General features: G+C 38.8%; 2 protein-coding genes and 1 long non-coding RNA gene across 3 annotated transcripts; 1 reads left to right on the plus strand and 2 right to left on the minus strand.

The window, feature by feature from the left end:
• Positions 1-1,617: 1,617 nt before the first annotated feature.
• Positions 1,618-3,591, minus strand: LOC118558198 (transient receptor potential cation channel subfamily M member 5-like; the record flags this gene model as incomplete). The annotated part of the gene is made up of 3 exons (XM_036128688.1): positions 3,417-3,591; positions 1,920-2,086; positions 1,618-1,795 (listed from the first exon to the last, which is right to left on the minus strand). Coding segments are annotated over exons 1-3 (481 nt in total), but the record flags the coding sequence as incomplete, so codon positions are not given.
• Positions 3,592-3,786: 195 nt separating this feature from the next.
• On the minus strand, positions 3,787-10,230 carry LOC118558197. Its single transcript, XR_004928210.1, has 3 exons — positions 10,161-10,230; positions 6,862-6,929; positions 3,787-3,875 (listed from the first exon to the last, which is right to left on the minus strand). It is a non-coding gene; the product is annotated as an uncharacterized LOC118558197 (long non-coding RNA).
• A 2,374-nt stretch (positions 10,231-12,604) lies between these two features.
• Positions 12,605-13,333, plus strand: LOC118558199 (cyclin-dependent kinase inhibitor 1B-like). Its single transcript, XM_036128691.1, has 2 exons — positions 12,605-13,058; positions 13,171-13,333. The coding sequence occupies exons 1-2, from the start codon at positions 12,659-12,661 to the stop codon at positions 13,269-13,271; spliced, it is 501 nt and encodes a 166-aa protein (XP_035984584.1). The 5' UTR covers positions 12,605-12,658; the 3' UTR covers positions 13,272-13,333.
• The last annotated feature ends 6,445 nt before the right edge of the window (positions 13,334-19,778 follow it).

Below are 19,778 nucleotides of genomic sequence, written 5' to 3' on the forward strand. Positions count from 1 at the left end.
TATGGAGTAGCTGCAGCTATATCCAAAGCCCAGTTAGGAGAATTCATCAACACATTTAAATTAGACCAAAATTCCACTTTCCACTTGGCAGTTTGACACCAAAGAAACAGAAAAAAAAAAAAAAAAAAAAAAAACGCCCTGTGGCAGAAAATGAATTCAACTTCTCCATGGTGAAACATGGTGGTAGCAGCATCATGCTGTGGGCATACTTTTTTCATCAGGAACAGAGAAACTTAATAGAGTTGACTGAAGGATGGATGGAAGTAGATGCAGAGCATTTTGGATAAAAGCCTGTTTGAGACCTTAAAAAGACTTTGGGGACTCAACATAAACACACAACACCTGTTCAGGTTTTTATCTGGAAAGAATTATGAAAATCATATAATCTTTTCCCCTCTACTTTACAACCATGCAAGACTTTGTGTAATCCATATTATACAAGATCGCAAGGAGTTTGTGTGCTTTTGATAGGTACAAATACTTTTAACAGGCCCTATATTCTCAGTCATGCACTCTCCCTACATCGGAAAAACAAGAGATTTTTGAAACAAATATATTTAACGGGCATCATTTCTTTCCCACAGTCTATGCAACAGGTGGAATATATCAACATATACTTAATTAATTTTGATCCTGTTTTTGGCAACTTTGAAAAAAAACATGTACAGCATGTGTATGGTGCATACAGTGCCTGATGAGTTAAGTGAGAAAATAATGTTGTGTCATGCCTAATGTTTAGGGACAGTGACAAAATGTCTTGCACACAAGCTGAGCAGTCAAGTCTGTTATTTCAAAAACAGAGATAATGTCGCAGTGCTGCAGAAAAAATCTGGTTTCTAAAAGCGATACCGGAATTGTGTTCTATACTTGTATTACTAAATACATTAATACGTTGTCACACACTAAAATAGTTTTAGCATCATAAAAGCTAAAACCATTTAGTATATTGTTATACTGTGGTGCTCAGTTATCTTTTCCAGGGTTAGAGCCAACTTGACATCATCCTTTAAATAAATAGTGTGAAAAATATTCTAGAAATTATCACATTCCAAAAAAGTACATAATGAGATAGATGTAAAATAAAAAATCTCTAACTGATCTCTGAATAATGGAAAGGAGATAGCCAGAGTATCTCTAAACGCCCCAAAGCTTCTGCTGCTTGTATTTCTGGTTGTTTATTTTAACTTTGCACAGTGATGGCTTTGAATAGAAATAGTAAAGTTTAGTGGCTGAAAAAGAATACTTAACTGTACTATGCACTTTTCTACAGTGCTGGAACATTTTGATTTTAGCACGGTATACCAAGGGTCTAAAATATAAAGCATGGTTTTCTTTTAGGATATTTCTATATGAGGCAAGCAGCAGGTATTATGTACTACATCACAATCCAAAAAAAGGCTTAATGCTTAATGCATGTATAATTTAAAACAATGAAGGCTGCAATTGTTGGAATTGGCTATTCACCTATGTTTGTGTTTTCTTGTTAACTATACCTTACTTTACACAAGTAAAATGCAATGCTAAATTTGAACTTTTAATCAAGTAATGATAAATAATGAAATTGTATTTCCCTGTGTTCACAAAAGATTATCTTAGCCAGGGCCTGAGGGATTTTACCTCCATAACCTGTGCGTTGCAGGGAAATGTGTTTGAGCAGCTTCACTCTCATTTCACTGGTGGCTCCTGGTCTGTTGGGATCCTCCTCCACAAGCACAAAGTGAGAATGGTTGCTGTCCAGGGAATACACTGAGCCATGGGGCAGGTCCTGCGGTTTGTATACTGCTGGCTCATCCACCTTAAGAAAATCATTATAAGAGCGCGCAAAGACTGAGGAGAGCACACATTCGTTGAGGTTGCTGAGAGATGACAGTGTGGCCTTTAGTGGCCATGTATTATGTATCTGCAGTGCGAGTAGAAACCTTGGCAGTGAGGAGTGCTTCTCGGTTGTGGATCATGTTCCAGGGTGCAATGCCAATGGCCACAACACGCACTTTAGAGGAGGTGCTGGCCAAGGAGTGATCTCTCACTGCCTGGCCCAAATGCTTGGTGATCCCAAAGCGAAGACCGTTAGTTAAAATCCAGGCCCCTGAAGAACAGAGAAGCAGTTGCACAAGAAGGGCTGCTCAGAAGTTCACATGTACTAATCAAAGGCAATCAATGTCATATATGCTAGCTTTTAATGATGCAATGCATTTTATTTCCATAGTGGAATGGTGATACAACAGACACAAAGAAAAATAATCCATTTTTGGTTGTCTTTCCGACACTGGCCCAGGTCTTAAACATAGTCCACACATTTTCAACAGAGCTGAGGTTAGGGCTGTTCCAACTTGACGCTAGCCTGCTTTTGCCATTCCATTATCCATGAATAGAAATCCGTTTTGAAAAGTATTCAAGTTGAGGCTTTCGAACCTAAAAAAACACTGTCAAGCATGGGGCTGGTGACTGCATCGTTCTGTGGGACTGTCTTGCTTCCTATAGTGCTGCTGCATTGCAGGAATGAGATGGAAAAATGAAAAACCATGACAGACTCTAAAGTCGTCCACTTTAGAGTCTGTCATAAATTAATGCCCTAACTCAACAATAATGCCAAACACATCAAAGCTCGTTTTAGAATTAATAAAGCAGGCAAACATTTCTAAAATGTCCCTAAACTCAACCCTGTTGAAAATTTGGAGCCTATGGTCAAAAGCCAAGTCAGTGGCAAGAATCAGTCAGTGTTGAGTAAATGCTAATGTTTATTATTATTATTATTATTATTATTATTATTATTATTATTATTATTATTATTGGGTTGAATTGACAGAACCTGTTTGATGAGTACAGATAGTGTGTGGTTTATCTTGGACTCACCAAGGGACATTTGACAAAGCATCATTAGTGTTATATGAAGGGATTATACAAAATACACAAATAATTGAAATGTGTAAATCCAATTATTGCTGTTAAAAAGAACCATCAGACAAAACTGGATAGCTAATAGTTCAAATGCAACCCTAAAAGGCCATTATTAATGTGACTTCATGCATGCACGTCAAGTGTATTGGGCATTTCATGCTAAGTCAAAAAGAAAGTGTATAAGCGAGTTTCTAGGAGCTATCAGACCAGAGGGTTCTTTCTCAGATTACATAAGAGCAGTCGTTGCAAATTAGATTTTTGTCCATTTGCTCATAAATAATAATGCGCAGGTTCTGCTAAAAGTGAACGATGCAATTTTACATTGTGAATAACAAAAAAAACAAAAAAACAAGTGCAAATAAGCAAACTGATTTAAATTTGAAACATCTTGGGTGAAATATATATACTGTAATGCTATTGATGATAATAATTCTGTCACAACTCAGCAAAAGGCTGGAGAGACATGTTATTCCCTTGCGGAGAAAAGCCAAGGTCAGCTTTGGCCCATTGATTATAACCTGTGCTCTGTGCAGCTTTCACAAGCCCTTTCCTAAGAGTGTCCCTGAGCCAGGGCTTCATCTGAGCCAGCTCATCTCCTCCCACCAACGCCACTACCAAGTGTGGAGGAGAGAGGCCCCACTCCTCCGTCAGCATCTTGTAAATCAAAACGGGGTCTGTGCTGCTGCACACCCTCACAAACTGCATAAAGACAAGAGAAATGTGATGTTAGGAACAAATCAATTTCTGCAAGGTTTAATGAGACTGCAGCTTTTTTTTAATTTAATTATGTTTTATCTATTCCTTTTGCATTATTTAATCTCACCTTTCCTTTAGTCCTTTGTAGGTCCAATAAAGTCAATGTCACCCACTCTCCGGCTGCCCAGTGAGTTTTCTTCTTCATTTTGTTGCCCAGGCCTCTGGCTACTTTCTCAATAGCCTCATCCACTGTGGAACAACATGAGCAGCCAAGGAGGACACTACAAAGACACAGATAATTGTTCAGTGTCATAAAGTCATCTTTAGCTCAAAACAGGAAACATTTAATTCCATATGACCCCCACCTCACCTCTTGAAAAACAATTTACCAAGCCATAATCTGTCCTGAAACACAGTTTTATCTACCAAGGTTATTATGCTATTCACTTTGTGGCAAATATTCTAAAAAACAGTTCATAAGATGTCAGTGGCACTTGCAGGTGAGTAAAGCCACACTGGTACAGAAAGGAGGCAGACACCCTGGTTGCTTGTAAGACTAGGCTTAAAATACCCTTTTAGATAAAGCTTAGAGTTAGAATGACTTAGGTTATCCTGAGCTACAGTATCTCTGTAGTGATGCAGCTATAGGGTTAGGGTGCAGGGACATTCTACTACATTCTCCTATTGCTCTCCAATTCTGCATTATTTGCTGCTATTTTTAATGTTTAACTTTATATTATCTTTCTGTTTTTTTTTTCTCTTGACAGAAGCGTCATCTGGTTTGCCAGTAGGAGCGCAGTGGCTTAGAAAGTCAATTACTTGATGCAATTCACTGGGTTTCCTCAGATGGAAAACCTTTTAACCTACTTGACAGTTAAACTGAACTTAACTGCATTGTAATAATAAGTAGGATCCATCCATTGAATTATGTGTACTTAACTTGGAATCGGTTTGTATGATTCAACTGAAAATTTACTTTTTTATTGTAAAGTGCCTTGAGAGGACATGTACTGTAAATTTAAATATCTTATTACTTGCACAAATCAACATTAATTGATACCCCATAAGGGGATTTAAATTTTATTGGGACAATAACCTCTAAACTGTGTTGTGTGCTGTGCTTTGAAAATGCATTTGCTCTCTTGCAAAGTGCTTTTCCCTTTGCCTTTGTTGGTGACCTAATGTATCGGATAATCAAACAAATTCAATATCTGACAAAGATACTTTGAGCAAATACAAGGAACGTACTTAAAATGATGAGTTCATGTATTAATTAACTCAAGAACAGGCAGAAAACAACAAACAAAGGAAACTATTTCTAAATCATTGGGACAACTGTGAACTAGAGTAATAATCATTATCTGCAAATGGAGAAAGCATGGAATGGCTTTAAACTTTCCCAGGAAAGCTGGTCTGTGCCCAAAATTATTCCAAGAGCATATCAGCAATTCATTCAAGAAGTCACAAAAAATATATTTATTTATGCCTCAGGTTTGACAGTTTAAGGTTTATGTTCATGACTGAACAACAAAGAGACAGGGCAAAAAACGCATCCATGTTCTTGAGTCCGAAACCATTACTGAACAAAAAAAAAGAGAAAAAGAAACAATTGCATCTTTTTGGTAAGAAAAAAAGCTTTTGTAAACATGATGTGGACTGAGTTTTTGGAAGCTGTCTGTCTCGTAATATATTACCACTACCCACAGTCAAACATAGTGGTGGTAGAATGATGATCTGGGGCTGCTTTACGGCTTCAAAATCTATCAGAACATCCTGAAGGACAACTTCATCAGTTTGTGAATTTAAAATTAAATGCACTTTGGGTATGCACTTGGACAAGAAAGTAGACCAGCAAAGCCACTCCTGGATGGCTAAAAAAAATCAAAGAAAAATATTTATAGTTTTGGAGTGGCCTTATCAAAGCCTGGAAATAAATCTGATTGTAGTGCTGTGGCTTGATCTTAAACATGCTGTTAATGCTTGAAATCCCTCTCGTGAGGCTGAAAAGGACTGCCAACAATGGGTGACCCATCCTCTCTCCCAATCCATCCATTCCGTCGGCCGCCTTCAGACTCACATCTTTGTGCCATGATCCTCGGTAGTGAAATGCTTGAAGGAAAGTGTTGAGGCCAAGGTTGGCACAGCCAGTTATTAGGTTTAGGGTGCCATTACTTTTTGCATTTTCCCTTATCAATTGAGAACTTAATTTAGTATTTTCTCAGGTTATCTTTTTCTGATATTAAAAGTGTTTGATGATTTGAAACCACTATAACAAATAGGTTAAAACAGAAAAAATCTGCAAGTGGGGAAATATATTTTTAAAGCACTGTAGATTTATTATCAGTGTCTGTCTAAAGGAATTCTTGCTCCACATATGTCCATATTCCTCCCCAGATAATCATTAAAATAACAGGGCATTTATTAATGACGGCAGTCTCATGTTGACTAATGGAACTTGGCATTATCAATCAAAAGACGGACTTAGACTGGACTTGTAAACACGTTATACCTGTAAGTCCCTCCCTTCTCAATCTTTGCAGTTCTTTAACGCTGCCTTCACAAGCCCTACCTGCAGCTGAGGCAGTCATGCAAGCGGAAGGCAAATAGCCATAGCAACTGTAAAGGGTGCAGCAATAAATAGAGACTAAATTTCTTTTCTCCTGGCTATTTTGGTTCCAGTAAAGTGATTTTGACATATAGCATTTAGAATAATAATGTGGTGCAATGTGATGGCTTGTCTAACATGTGGGTCTTGCTTAGAGGTTTATGAAATGAAGTTTTGTTTTTTAATGTATAAAGTCCTGTTAGTTCTAGACAAAGTGAAAACATCCTAAACTTGTATAGTTTGTAGATTGAATTTTGATAGAACAAGTAATTGAGATCAGTGGAGGACTCCTGAAAGCTTTATGGTTTGGCTGCGTTGTCACTAATCCTCCTTCCTAACGATGGAGCTAAGAGCTGCGTTGTTATACAAAGCATTCTATTCAGCAGCTTAGAAATGACTATTTCTCATGAATAATTAAAATCAAAAATCTACTTGGATCCAGTTAAGACTTTTTAGTCATGCACAAATGTTTGCCTCCTGTCGCAAGCCGCCGAATTAGTGCACTGATCTGAAAGAATGCAATTAAGGTTTATTTGAAGAGAAAAAAATACATTCTTTTCAAGTATAAGATAAAGTTAGTTTTACAAAACACTTTTGTGCTCTTTCATGGTGAGACGCTCGTGCTGTGTTCCACAAACAATCAAGACAACACTTTGACACACCTGTGCTCCTCTGACCACTCCAGAATGTCCCCACACTGGAGGCATCGTGTTTGCGGCTGCAGTGGCCTCTGCAAACAAATGAATACACAGACATTAGGCCCGTTTTCCACTAAATCCATTAAAACTCACTCACCACTCACGTCCCTTATATGGACGGAGAGGGGGGTAATAGGCATTTGTGGTTAATGCAAAGCTGGCACAATTTTCATTCACGCCTCATATGCAAAGCGCGTTATCCAGTCCAATTGCTTGAGCAAAAACAAACACAGCAACCATGCTCCTTCAAACAGGACTAAATTTGCTGGGCTTATGAAACGGGAAACTTGTTTGATTCAAGAAAAAAATTAAAACAAAGTCAACAAAATTTGTCTTTCTTACATTAACAGGGAAACTCAAAATATTACAAATGTGTGACAAAAGGACATACTCCTATGAGATAAAACATGAGATCATGAAAAAAAAAAGTTTTTTATTCACCTTTAATATCACACACATTCTGCAGAATTCAACTGTAAAGCAACCACATTTACTTGGGAAACCTGGTTGCATAAGCCAGCACACGCATATATACATATATACAAATACATTACCTTTAGTAAATTTAGGGTTCAGTCTTCACTGTGGATCTCTGTTTGAATCCCACATCTTTACAGGGTTATTCTTTATCTTTCTGAGCTCCTACATCGTTATAGTCCTTGTAGAGATCAGAAGATCAGATGCTCTTAGGGGTTGCTAAGACGCGACTTATGTCTTGGCGAGTCAGAGCCTTCTCAGCTGCAGCTCCTAAACTATAGAATGGCCTCCCTCTTCCTGTAAGGTCTGCCAGAACTCTTAATGAATTTAAATTTCTTTAGAAAACATATTTACATTGGCTTTTAACAGTAGGCCAATATTGCCCACTGCTTTTATTAGGCTTTTATCTTACATTTTTATTCACCCGTGCATCACTTTGGTTGCTTTATGGTATGTTAAAGCACTTCCTAAATAAAGTTTTGGTTGACTGTTTAATTAATAATTGTCCACGTTGGCTTGCATAAAGTTCTCACATCTATGAGACCATGAGGACTTATCTGGTCCACGACACTATTCACATGACCCCCGTAGATTTCATGCCAAGTTTAGTTTCTGAACGTTGTCTCAACCATTGCAAAACCTTTAATGTCTTCAGGTAAATATATCCCTCTTCATGTTTAGCTTTTTTACAGATAGCTGAAGGTTTTGGACCAAATCAGGTGCTAGAAACCTTTCACATTTAACTCAGTGACAAAAACTCTGGTTCCACCTAAAGAAATGCAACGCCCATGACAACAGCTTCCACATCTCTTATGAAAACGTTCATACTTTTAGATCATTTAGTGTTAAAAAGCAGTCTGTCCTGCTTTTAAAATATGTTTTGGATTTTGCTGTGCCTTTTTTTTACAGTGGAAACATCACCAGGAAGTACATCTTTGAATAAATATTTTCCTAGAAATAAATGCCTCCCAGTGATTATGCCAACACATTTTTTATTGATAAGATTTCCCCTTTGCCTATGTAAACACAGGGTTTCATTCTTATTTGCATGGTCAGTTCAGGCACTTATGAAAGATTGTTAGGAAAATAGGAGACAAGCATGTCCAATTTAAAGTAAGGGAAAAAAATTCTGTGAACCTTGGAACAAAACGGTGATGCTGGGAATGACGCACAGAAAGAAAGTGAATGTCTGGTTTGCAGTCTGTTTGATATTATGGACGCAGCTTGCCATGGAAGCCTTTATTTGACTACAGGTCTGAGTCTGGGAGGAAAACGACTACTGGGTATGCAAACAGGGTCATTTGCATGCAAAGGTGGAGAAAAGGATGAGGAGCCGTGTGCATGTGGGTCTGTGCTCTGAATATGGGACTGAGGTAGTACATGTCTTATTTGGTCTCTCTAAACGTCCCGTGTCTGTATGTGTGTTGCCCTGTGATGAACTGTCGACCGGTCCAGGGTGCATCCCGTCTCTCACCCAATGGCTGCTGTGGAGAGGCACCAACCCAACCCAACCCCACCCCCCACAGGTCAGGTTCAGTTCAAGCACACACACCTTAAACTTTGCTTAAGGTCCACCATTCTGAGCTTTCCCACAGTCTGAGTGGAAATGCAGTTGAAAGTGTATGCTACTACATGTATCTCAAGAGTTAAAGCTTTGTTAGCTTCCTCTCCTGTGCAAGTATTGAAGAAAATTACCATTAAAAACAAGTTAATAAGTTAGACTCTGTTTCATAGGAAAAATAAAGAAAACTTACAAAAAGATTCTTACTCAAGCATATGAACTGACACCAGAGCAATGGAAATGGAAATGGCAGGCAAAAAGTAAATAAATGAAAAAAAAAGAGAATCAAGCAAGAGCCAATGAAAATCAGTGAAGAAATGAACAGGAATAATTTCCGAACAGTTAAAAAAATAAACTAGAAAACTAAGCACAAAGGAATTGAACTAACAGGGCAACATCTTGGAAAGAACACTGGAAATGGCAAAACTAAAGAACAAGGAAAGGATGAGAATATGCACACCTGACAACCAGAATTCAGACCCCTCAAGAGTGTGACAAATGTCCTATTAAAATCTTCCATGTTTTTCTTGCAGCATTAAAGACCAAAATCAGGTACACTGAAGTTGGACCAGGCCATCCTTGCTGAGCCTCATTCTGTCAGAAGGCCTTTTGCTTTCATATTTAAAGTTATAAAGTTATTTGCTCACTCAGTCTCAAGCCGCTACTCCAGGGAGAATTCTTGAAGCGTTTCTTTTTTATTATTATTGCAACTTGCAAAGAAAAACCTAGATGAAATAAAGTCCCCTTTGGAGAATTTTAAGAACATTAAATTACATAAATAAAACAGAATGGACCAGGGTAATTACATCCTCCCCAGAAAAAAAGTCCCACAATTCTGTTTTATAAGATACTCAAATTCTAAACTGATTATACCATAATTGTTCATGATCATTGACATACAGCAAAGATGTTGTCCCTCTGTGCTGCAGCGACCTAACTCTGCATCCTTTGATACAGAGGTTCTTGGTTTCATACCCTGTTGTGTGAGGAAGGACATCCGGTGTATAAAGTCTACCAAGTCTGTCTGCAAGTTGTAACGACTTGCTGTGTTGACCCCTGAATAAGGGAGCCGCTGAAAGCACTCACTCCCTTACAGTGCAGAAGCTGGAATACTCTGACTGACACGCAGCTTTTAGAGACTAGAAAAACTGCTCATCATTTCCCTGCATGTGTAGACTTTTAGATGATGTTGAAAAGGTAGAAAGACATCACAGTAGTCACTCACCAGAGGTGTGTCTTGTTTCTCCGGCATGGCCGACTCGAAAACCTTTCTCCTTGTGCGCCTCAACCACGGCAGGGAAGACTGAGAGGTTCCCTCTCCAGGTAACCACCTGGTTCATCAGGAAGTCCCGTAAAGGTAATGCCGTCCCCCCGGCCTATCCCTGAAGCTCTTGTGCACCATTGCTTTGCATGTTGGTTAGCCAGTCCACTCTGCTCAATCAGGACCACACCTTTACCATTTAAGCAGGCTGCTCACTATACATTTGTGGCATCCTTACTGACATTCATAGGAGCTGTCTTCATACATCTGTATTGATAAAAAGAGAACACTACAACATGTGGCGCCCTCCACACTTAATGGCACTGCTGGTAAAGGTCTGTCAAAAACCTTGACATGAACTCCTGATCTATTGCAATAGCAATCAACATTTATTTAAGACTTATTCAGAAAATCTAAAGAAATGTTTCTGGTGTAAATACCGAGGACTAAATTTACACGTACTGTCCTCTTTATTAGGTACACCTTGCTTGTATGTGGTTAGACCATCGGTTAGGCCGATGTGTCAGCTGAACATCCATTACGTGAATCCATTGGTCCACCTAAGCATTCATTGTTGGATTCGAGATCTGCTGATTGTGAATGGTCGTTAGAGTATAACGACTTGTCATGTATATGATACCTGTTTGACATTATTTTAGTTTTGTGAAAGGTCATTATTCCGATGAAATTGGAGAGGAACACCATGATCGCAAAGCACTGAACACGTTGAGCTGTGTTTAAATGATGATCAGGTGGTTTATGTTGGCAACATTTCAGCTGAAACTGCGATCCATGAGATCACGCAAAGATCTTTTTTTTTTCAATCCAATATAAAATTTCAGGGTGAATTTAGGCTTGCCTTTCCTGTTCTTAGTTAGCAACCCATGTGGTCTGCTGCATGTGAAGCCCATCTGTGTCAAGGTTTGACAGAGTGTGCGTTGAGAGATAATATCCCTTATATCTTGATTGTAACAAGTGGATATTTGAGCTGCTGTTTCCCTCCAGAGCCTATTCTACTCTGACTTCTGACATGAACACATTTTCGTCCTCACAGCTGCTGCCAACTGTAGATTAGCAGCTTCTGAACCACTCAGACTAGCTGCCTGTCAGCAACGACCCAGCCACATTTCAAGTCAATTAATTCCCCTTTCTTCGTTGCTCTGACATTCGGGTTTAACTTCTACAAGTTGTACTCACCATATAGGTAACTAAATGCATTGTGCTGCCGCCGTGTGATTGGCTGATTCAGTGTTTGTGTTGACAAGCAGTTTAAAGGGTGTATCTAGTTAAGTGTGTATGAAACACAAAATGCAAGGAGAGATGCACAAAGCAGTGCAAATAAAGGAGCTGGATGTCTTAGAACGTTTCACATTTTGGGAGACAATGTGTTCTTGCAAAAGCTTAGCGTGATTCACAGGTTAGAGCTGTCAAGAGATCAGTGGCTAAATCCTGGGTTATGCCAGAGAGTCCTTTCACTAAACCTTTTGTTTTCTCTGTTGTGAGTATGAAGGGGTCCTGTGTGAGTGGGTGAATGGTGTTTTTATGATTTATCTAACTTTGCACATTTTAAATTCATCCAATTTTCTGTTTTCTGTGATAATCATGGCCGTTTGCTCTCAGGACTGTCATTCTTTGTTAGGAACTTTGATTTCAATTTGTGTTTAGGAGCTCTTTAAAAATAAAATTAAACTGAGTTGTACCAAGGGTTTTAAGTGCTGATTCATTTGCTCCATTCAATGTGCTCTGAGGCACTTAAACCGAGAAAATGGTTGTTTTGTTGGATTTGGTTTGCTTGTTCCACATTCCTGGATTCAGGAATACCTTACAGGTACCAATCCTTCAAACACTGTGTGAGATAAACAGAGGTTTAGCAATTAACTAGCATTTCCTGTCGTTTATAGCAGATTAGATTGATTACACATCCAATGGTTACAGTTGTGCCTTTTTTGCACTGAACTTTCATTGTTATTGAGCACCCAGTCGGACAGCGTCTAAGATTTTTACCTTATGAGGATTTTAAAATTTGCATAAATTGGCATGTTCCACTATTTATTTAGTAAATAACAGATAAGCTCTGGATGCTATCAGAAGTAACTCTCAATTACCAAATTTAAAGTGTTTCCACCCTATTGACCAACAGTGCATTCAGCAGGAAAAACATCACTATTGTCATGATAATTCTAAATTGACCTCTCCTTGTCAAGAACTGGAGGCTTTAAGGGTCTCAATGGTTTCCATCAGACAATGATCCAATTTCACCCCCATCCGTTGCTTCTCCCTGGTACAGACAGCTGCGGCCAATCAGAAGTCTCCGCTCATTGTGTACAAACAAAGCAATGTGTGCTCCGTAGCCTTTAAATTGCCCTGCAGGATGCGCTGGACCAGAGTAGACCAGAGGAACTCATCAACAGCATCTTCTGTCAGAGGAGTCTTACCACCCAAACCCCTTCAAAATTATTTGAATGATGAATATTAGAAGCAGAGAGTCTGTTTGTAGGAGTCTGTTCGGGCCAGTGGACCACGACCAGCTGCGGCAGGACTTACAGCTGCAACTGAAGGAGATCATGGAGCAGGACAGCCGGCGGTGGAACTTCAACTTCCAGCATGAGACACCGCAACTGGGCAGGTTTCAGTGGGAGGAAATACCTGCAGATCGCGCTGCCTCTTTCTATCAGGAGAGCCGGCAGCCAACAGTTGATACTAACTCTCCAAAAGCTGAGGATGATCAACACATTGGCCCCAACCAAGAGAACTGCTTGAGTATGTCCAACGCACTCAAGCGTCCTGCTGAAATGAAGCCTGTCTTGAGGAAGAGGTCACTCTCCAAACCTGCAGTCAAGTCAAATAATGCAAGAATTACAGGTATAAGGAAAGATTTATTAGATTTTTTTTTTTTTTGCGCTACATGTATCGTTAAATAGTTAAAACAGAAGCTTTGGGTCACTAAAGTTGTCTTTCTTCTTCTTTTTGGCAGATTACTTTACAAAGAGGAGACGGTCAATAGGAGCTAAGAGCATCATCAGTCCTTTTCAAACCAATTTCAACAAGGAAACTCAGTGTCGGACTCTAAGATGAGCGTGCTTCGGAAAACTTTTATGTTTCTATTCTAATTTGATGGACTGAACTAAGGATCAAAAAGCAACCCATCTTTTTTGTTATTCTATTTCTCTGTTTTGTTTATGTGTATTTATTTTATTTATGGATGTGCTAACTTAAAAGAATGATGTATTTGACACTAAGCAATATTTCACTTAATTATTTTTGCCAATAAATCATTTATTATGGATTTTTCTGTCAGAACAATCATTATCAATTTTCATCCAGATAAAAGGAGACATAACAGCATATCAGCTTGTTTACTAGTCAATTGTGTGGTGAATAACATTTTTAGGCATGTTGCCCACCAGTTAATAACCATTCATGTGCTAAACAGGTGACATTTTTACCTGAAAGCAAAGACTGATCTATTGATTGCAACACTTTAGGACAAGCCTACAAGCTCTTAAACTCTTTAGTATTATATATATCAACATGCAATTAAATTTTTCGCTTTTTTCATTTCAAAAGTCACAAATAACTGTATGAATATATGCAAGGTGTATCTGAAAGTTCTGTTAATAACAAGTAAGCTTATGTTGTGAATTCACACTATTTTTTTCACAGGTTAGTTTTATTTTGAAATCCAAAAATGATTCTAACTTTTTACACAAAATCAGAATTTATAGTTCTATATATTAACATCAATTTAATTGAATCTCAGCTTGGTTTGGAGAACATGAAGAAGTTAAATCAACCGAACTATTTGTTAATGCCAATATAAATTCAAGAAAATTCTGGTATTAATTTTTTTTCTAATTTATTCATTAGCGAAACATTTCTAAGCTAAGATTTGCACTCTAACTTGAAATATTAAACAGCTTCATTTTTACAGTTCCACTTAAAAAAAAAAAAAACTTTTGACATTTCGTTTTTATACTAACCTGAGCTCTGTATATATAGGATAATGTTAAACTTATTGACATGGAAGTTCTCTAGTTTTTGGTCATATTTTCAGTTTAATACATTTTCAGACTGACTGCGGGCTTATAAGGCAGTATTTCTGTGTTAGCCACAGATGAATGGGTTCATAAGTGTCTCTATAAAGGGATGGGGGAATGGGAAATGAGCTGAATGTTTAGAAACCAAAAGAAGAAATTTACTACACAGTAATTGCATTTTCTGGGTCTTATTATGCAAAATTTCATAATCACAGTTATAAGGAATGTGCTGCCAGGCTTAAAATTATATCCATTAACATTAACTGTGATTTCCAAATTAGTCCATTAGAGGGGCTAAATCCCTCATAAGTGTGTGTTTGTGTTATTGCTTCTGTTGTGTTTGGGTTTTAGTTCTGAAAGGAGCTGACGAGGCCATCTGGCCAGAGAGCAGCACAATGACCACAAAGGGGAGTGTGTCATCTAATTCACCTGCAAATTAGTCCTCACGTCCTTCCGTCCCCTCCCAGGACCTTCTTTTTCTCTTTTCTCTTCACTTTTTGTTTCTTTTCAAACTCAAAGAAATGACATGTGCCCAATGCAACCCAGCTCAGCCTGACATTTTCTACTTTTGTGAGAAGACTGAGCTCATATTAACATAGAAGCAAAGAGTTAGAAACACTTTTCAATCCACACAACAAAGGCTTCAATGTGTTTTTCTGAATCAGGACAGAACAAACTTTCTTATATTTACCATTTCAGAAATGTAATCAGTCAAAAGTCCCTTGGGTCAAGCATTTCTGTACCAAGTAACGTAATTAACTGCTTAAGGATGTATATAACAGCCCACATATACAGTGAAAGCAGTAAGAACTGATAACAATGACAATTGCGTTATTTCACGAAAATAAAAGGTATCCTCTCGATAACTTAAAGACTTAATAACCAAGAAAACTATTTCTCATCATTTTGCCCCTTCACCATTTTAAACATTAGCAGCTTTTTTGAGTCATTTTAAAACATGTTTTTTTTATGAGCAGTGTACCAATCTGCACTTAACTCTATATTTTCCCCTTTGTTAAAAAAAAATATTTAATGAAATTTAAACTTCATCTGAATGCCATTAAATTGGCCTCTGGTAATAAAGTAAAAAACCTCGGTGTTATTTTTGACCAGGACACGTCATTTAAATCCCATATTAAACAGGTTTGCAGGGGTTTCTATTTTCACCTCCGTAATATTACAAAATTAGGAATATTCTGTCCAGGAGTGACGCTGTGCAACTAGTCCATGCATTTGTTTTTACTTCAAGGCTGGACTATTACTAATTCTTTACTGTCAGGAAGTCCACAAAATGCAGTTCAAAGTCTTCAGCTGATCCAAAATGCTTCAACAAGAGTTCAGCTGAAAATTAAAAGTAGAGATCATGTTTATTCTTCATTTATAATTTATATCTAATTTATAATTCTATAATTTATTATTTAGAATAGAATTCAAAATTCTCCTTCTCATGTATAAAGACCTTTATAATCAAGCGCCATCATATATCAGCGCAATGATTAACCCGTATGTTCCTAACAGAGCACTTCGCTCTCAGACTGCAGGTCTGCTGGTGGTTCCTAGAGTCTCTAAAAGTAGAATGGGAGGCAGATCCTTTAGTTATCAGGCTCCTCTCCTGTGGAACCAACTCCCAGTTTTGGTCCGTGAGGCAGACACCCTGTCTACTTTTAAGACCAGGTTTAAAACATTCCTTTTTGACAAAGATTATAGTCAGAGTGGCTTATGGTACCCTGAGCTATCGCTATAGTTATGCTGCTATAGGCTTAGTTCGCTAGAGGACATCTAGGTCTATTTGTCTAACTCTGCTGAGTTCTCCTACTGTTCTCCAATTTGCATCGTTTGTTATTTCAACGTTATGGTCTCTTTGGCTTTTTTTCCATATTAGCTATGTCTGGCCTGGCGTTTGGGTTAGCTGTGATCCCATCCTGGGGGCAGATCATCTGCCATTACCCCCTCTAACAGTGCTTCTTCTTCTCAAACCCACAGTTGGTAGCGGCATATGGCCGTTCACATTCAGCCTGGTTCTACCGGAGGTTTCTTCCTGTAAAAGGGAGGTTTTCCTCTTCACTGTCGCTACATGCATGCTCAGTATGAGGCATTGCAGCAAAGCCATCGGTAATGCAGACCACTGTCCACTGTGGCTCTACGCTCTTTCACGAGAAGTGAATGCTGCTTGGTAAAAACACTATTCAGTCTGCAGGGTTTCCTTAGATAGGAATTTGTTTGACCAATATGTCTGCATTGTTTGATGATTTCATTGATTTACAATGTGCCTTGAGATGATGTGTTGTGAGCAGTGTTGTAGTCAAGTCACTATGCCTCGAGTCCGAGTCCAGGTTCGAGTCTCCAGTGTTCAAGTCCGAGTCAAGTCCAAGTCATTAAAAAAAAAATCCGAGTCGAGTCCGAGTCGAGTCCACTACTCATCCGAGTCAAGTCCGAGTCGAGTCACTATTGACGTGTGATGTATGACATGAAGCAGTAACATTCCATTGCACTAATAACTCTTTCGCTGTAGTTACCCTTGGTTTTACTCGGTAAAACTACCACTTTTTCCAAGTCTAAGACGTCTCCTAACCATGGTTTTTAAACATTGTTGTTATGGAACGCGCAACAGCGACTCGAGGTACGCTGATAGGCCGCATATGAAGGATGTTAAAGCCGCAAGCGGCGTCGATCGGCCCTCGCAGCCAAGCGCACTCCGGCCTATTGGCCACTGCCGCGGCTCTGGCCGGCGGGCGGGGTTCGCACACCGCCGCGGCTCCGGCCGGCCGGCGGGGTTCGCGCCCCGCCGACCGCCCGCCACCGCAGATGCTGTTACGCATTTTCCTCGCCCGTCCACCGGGCGATTCCCACAAACGCGTTCGGCAGCCCTCCCCCATGACTCACAACAGATCTGGAGCAGATCGGTCGATGCAGCGAGGAGATACAGCCGTTGGATAATGATAATGCATTTGGCCACCGGGCCGGACTAAATTGTTCGGCGGGCCGGAAAATTTATACCGATTCCTGGACGGTGACTACAAACAGAAAAAAAACGGCCGATGACGGCATGAACACCAAGCAGGAGAAAAACAACGACTTACCTTTCTATCAACTCGGCCCGTCTTTCCGAGCCCTCGACACTCAATCCATCGTTTCAGCTGAACGTTGGTATGTTGTTCCACAGTTCTACCAGTAAAATGGGCGCCTGGACATCCTCTTGTGAAAGTTTAACAGCTGAAAAGTCGGTCATACCGTTGTATCTGTTGCATGTGTAATGGCTGGTTGCTACGTGCGCTCTCACCCTGTTTGCCCAACCTTAGCGGCAAGGGGCGTTGCTCATTAGATGGTGACGTCACGTGCGCGGTACGACATTTAGATATTAAAATCATACACCAAATAATATTCTAATGACATATTAAAATTATAGCCTAATGATATAAACAAAAGTCGAGTCTTTTTCTCAATTTCCGAGTCAGAATGATCTGAATGTAGGAGTCCGAGTCCAAGTTCGAGTCATCAGTGCTCAAGTCCAAGTCAAGTCACGAGTCTCTAAATTTAGCTAATGACTCGGACTCGAGTTCGAGTCTCGGACTCGAGTACTACAACACTGGTTGTGAGTAAGTAAAATTGAATTGAATTGAAATGTCATATATATTTACTGATATTCTACAGCAAGGACATGTGGTTATAGAACTCATGTACTATCCACCGGAAGTGAGAACTATAATCTTCTGACAATGATAGACAACTAAATCAAATTTTAAATGAGATTCGTCCAATCTTGGGAATTATTTGTCAAAAACAAATCCTTAAGAGAAATTATGTAATAAACAAGGGTGAAACCCTAATCCTAAAAATATGTTTATCAATAAAAAATAGGAGTATGTTGAAATGAACTAGGAGTAACAACTGGCGAACATGCAAACTGATTCAGAGCCTTACCAGAAACTTCACAAAGACTTTGTGATTTTCTTTCTGTTTTGATTTGCCTCTGTTTTGTGAATTTTTGGTTGTGTTCATTTGTCTGCTCTGTCTTTTCAAACTCTCCATCAGTCACAGCAGATGGCTATTCACACTGAGTGAGGAGGTTTCCTTCTGTTAAAAGGCAGTCTTTTCTTCCCTTCCTTCTTTCCTATCCCCACATGCAAGTTCATAATAAGGAATTGCCGCAAAGTTAACAACACCATGCAGCCAACCATTCCCTGTTGTCATGTGCTTGTTTAAGAGAAAGGATTGTTGCAAAATTAGTGAATGAATTGGCTGGATTTCCTAAAAGAAATATTTTTTTAATTGATTGTCATCATAATAAACTCAACTTGGATGCATTGTATTATAAATATGATCAAATTAATGCATGTTTATTTAAACCAAAGGTTTTTCATTAAATCTAAAATGATTGGATTAAATTGAACATATTTCTGTACACAAATTGGATCTCCAGCTGTTAAAGTGTCTTGATAGAGCTCTGTTGTGAACTGGAAATAACCACGTCCTCCTTGACTGCCTTTTAAAACTCATCATAGAACCTATTTTACTGCTTTTCACTACTAGATACTTGTTTTTGACCTTATTTGTTTTAAATTGGTTCTATTGTTTTTCAACTTAATTTTAATTTCAATCTATCTATCTATCTCTCTATCTCTCTCTATCTCTCTCTTAGCTGTGGCTGGTTTAAAACCATATAATGCCAACATTGGTGTTATAGCTAAACTGAATTGAACTGCTCAATGTTTTTAGGTTAATTTTTAGAATCACCATAATACCTGGACTTTGGAGCAAATAATCATTTTTAGCCTGTTATCTATCTGGCGCATCTCCATTCTAAACTGGTCCTGCAAACTCTTTGGACTGTTTATAACTTAAATAATACCAATCAAAGTGGTAAAACACAACTTTACAGCCTCAATGAACGTAGTACATCACTCTGCTCAGCAGCTTCTAGTCAACACAAAGGCCAAAGTCCTTCAGCACACTTCAGGAGGGTGCAACCTATTGTTGTGGTCACCAGAGGCAGATGGTCACTTGGGCCCTTTCTCCACATGGTCAGCTGTGTGAAGGAATGCCTCGGCACCCCATGGATGGCCAGCGGGAGAAAGGTCACCATCTGCTGCCTAAAGGTTACTTATGTAAAAAAACTGGCTATTAACCCTTTATATAAGAACCCAGCCCCTTGTTATAGTATTGAAAGAAATATTGCTGCAAATGCAAGCGTGCACCGTTCCTGAACATCAACTTGATTTATTCCTCAAAATGTGTTACTTCTGAATAATCTAATGTGAATGGTAATAAAAGATAAAAATACAGAGAAGCAACTGCGATTATTATCAAGCCACCACACACTATTTTTCAATATATAGCCCTTTATTTATGTAGAGCATTCCTGACATTTACAATAAAAGTGGAACAATATCAAAGTGATGTAAAGTGTTTAATTAACATGAAACAACAAAGGTCCCTTCTGTAGAACAAAGGCAAATAGAAATGTTTGAGACAGAATCAGAATTAATGAAATATCCTATTTGATATTGAGGCATAGACCATTTTGAAGGAAACATAGTACAAAATC

The sequence above is a fragment of the Fundulus heteroclitus genome, unplaced genomic scaffold, assembly GCF_011125445.2.
Source record: "Fundulus heteroclitus isolate FHET01 unplaced genomic scaffold, MU-UCD_Fhet_4.1 scaffold_108, whole genome shotgun sequence".
Lineage (NCBI taxonomy): Eukaryota > Metazoa > Chordata > Actinopteri > Cyprinodontiformes > Fundulidae > Fundulus > Fundulus heteroclitus.

What these genes read in the sequence shown, in the direction of transcription:
- LOC118558199 (XM_036128691.1), top strand. Translation starts at nt 12,659, where the DNA reads ATGATGAATATTAGAAGCAGAGAGTCTGTTTGTAGGAGTCTGTTCGGG. An exon ending in AAATAATGCAAGAATTACAG is followed by an intron (nt 13,059 to 13,170) that starts GTATAAGGAAAG and finishes TCTTTTTGGCAG; the next exon opens with ATTACTTTACAAAGAGGAGA.